Here is a 2,055-nt window from a genome sequence, read left to right as displayed (position 1 = left end):
TGTTGAGTAGGATCACCAATACTCTGAGTATAAGTACAAGACAAACAAGAGTTAAGTCCATAGAAACAAGGGGGAGGATAGGGAAAAGTAATGTCCATATACAGGCATAAAATGTCCATTGAGTGAAAGGGAAATTAGGTAGATGGTTCATAGAGTCATATGGTAAGTGGATAACAACAGGAGAAGGAAAGACTAGAGAGGCAGGGAGTTGAAGTGACAGGAAGAAAAGGAAGGGTATTATCCAGTTTAGATAATATACATACAGTGTTGCAGTTAGTTGTGGCGGCGAAGCAGGATGAGGCTGTCGATCTCCAGGTTCTGCAGTGCTAATCAGTGGCGACCCGCGGCGAACAGATGTGATGAGTACCTGGTATATATCGAACACCGACCTATGCCTTGGCCCAGAAGATCTCGTTGCTATAATTGATGGCCTGAGTAGGGCTCTCGACCAGGATCGTCTCGTCGTTGCGATCACCAGTCCAGAAATTATCACCATCACCAAGAAATTCCTGCCCAAAGTCGATGAGCTCATCAGCAATTTCACGAAGTTGGGCCTCGGTGTAGTTGGCGAGAAAGTTATTGCCCGTTTCGTCATCAGGCTGAAGAAAGGGAGGGGATGGGGATGCTGCTGAATAGTCATCAGTATCTCGAAAGAAGTCAGAGAATACTGGGGATGGTGGCTCACCAAAAAGTCGGTCATCCATTGGGTCGATAAATTCGATATCACTTGAACCGGGATCAGAGTCACTATCAAAGGTGTCGAGGATGCTCCGAAACCCAGGGATGTGACGAGTCCAGACTTCTTGGTCGCCAGCGAGATGGTTGATGTCGAGGAAGCCGTCATTGCGGAGCTGTTGAAGCTTGGCTTCAATTAGAGGATAAAATCGAATTCGTAAAATGCGCCGCATGAGCTCGGCCTGCTCCACAAAGCCAAGATAGTAAACCTGTTGGTAAGCGATTTCGCCGAGAGCATGTTGGTCACGCGAGAGGATGGGATGGAGGTAATTGAAGGCCCGCGCGTTGTCGTGGTTATGATGAACAAGGTGTTGGTAGGCTGCTTGGGTCGGGTTGAGCCCCGCTCGCGCAGCCATCAAAAGCATGCGATGCACTGCGGTATCCCAAGTGCCAAGAAACTCCTGCGCTGTTGCGAGGAGATTGAAATGAGTTCCCGCTGACACAATGTCAGTACCATCCTGCGTTTCTGAACTGATAGTCTTACAAAAGGGTCTCCGCTTTTCAGGATTTACTTCTCCATCAAGCTCTAACCGGAATTCGTTTCCGATAACGAACTCCATGCGCTGCCCGTCAGGTTCTCGGCACATGTCGGGATCGTAGACAGTGCCTAGACCAGTCCGTCCATAAACCAGGTTGTGAGCATGGCGGAGCGGCGCAAACGTGTTCGCACTGGAAAGTGAGTACGCCAGTTTATAAGGCTCCAAAATTCGCTTCATAACCGAAGCTACCCCCAGCAAACCTTCCCGTTTCTCGATAGTGGCCACCGCCTCTTCGAAATGAGACTCCAAGGTTGAGAACTCATACGCGGGGTCCCATGCGGCTAAAGGTGAGTCAGGATAATTCGAGGTTGCCGATGAATCAGGTGAAATTTCGATGTTGGGTGGATCAAGGTCGCCAGAAAAGGGTAGCACGCGGAATGCGCCTGCTTGCTCGTACAGTCGCATCGGAATGTGTGGTTGATGAACAAAAGAGCCATGTGGGTGGTAGACATGTCGCCAGAGGTTGTGCATCTCGAAACGTCGGTCCGTTCGTTCCCAAGACAGTTCTGGGTGAAGAAGGCTATATTGAGTTTCTTCTTCGTTGGTGACGACAGTGAGGCCGAGCGCGCTGTCGAGCTGAACGCGGGCGCGGCAGTAGCTGTAGTGGTGGCGAGGTTGGTTGCGGCTTGCGGCACAGAAGGCAGGACAAGATAAGCAGCAATTGGCGGGTGTTGGATGGAACTGCGAACAAGCACCGGTTCGTCAGAGAGAGTATAGGCTGGTGAGTCCGGGGGAAGCAGCGAGGGCATGTCAATGTCCATGCCCGCGCGCATGTTGTCCC

General features: G+C 50.9%; 1 protein-coding gene across 1 annotated transcript; it reads right to left on the bottom strand.

Annotated features, from left to right (window-relative positions):
- Positions 1-273: 273 nt before the first annotated feature.
- On the bottom strand, positions 274-1,745 carry MIND_00882200 (uncharacterized protein; the record flags this gene model as incomplete). Its single annotated transcript, XM_037365476.1, has 5 exons — positions 274-318; positions 368-417; positions 476-628; positions 686-1,171; positions 1,220-1,745. 5 exons carry the CDS (start codon positions 1,743-1,745, stop codon positions 274-276), a joined length of 1,260 nt encoding a protein of 419 aa, XP_037218718.1.
- Positions 1,746-2,055: the final 310 nt, after the last annotated feature.

The sequence above is a fragment of the Mycena indigotica genome, assembly GCF_014461135.1.
Source record: "Mycena indigotica strain 171206Taipei chromosome Unknown Mind.scaff0007, whole genome shotgun sequence".
Lineage (NCBI taxonomy): Eukaryota > Fungi > Basidiomycota > Agaricomycetes > Agaricales > Mycenaceae > Mycena > Mycena indigotica.
Note: the sequence above shows the minus strand (reverse complement) of the source record. Positions and strands in the feature narration are given on the sequence as shown.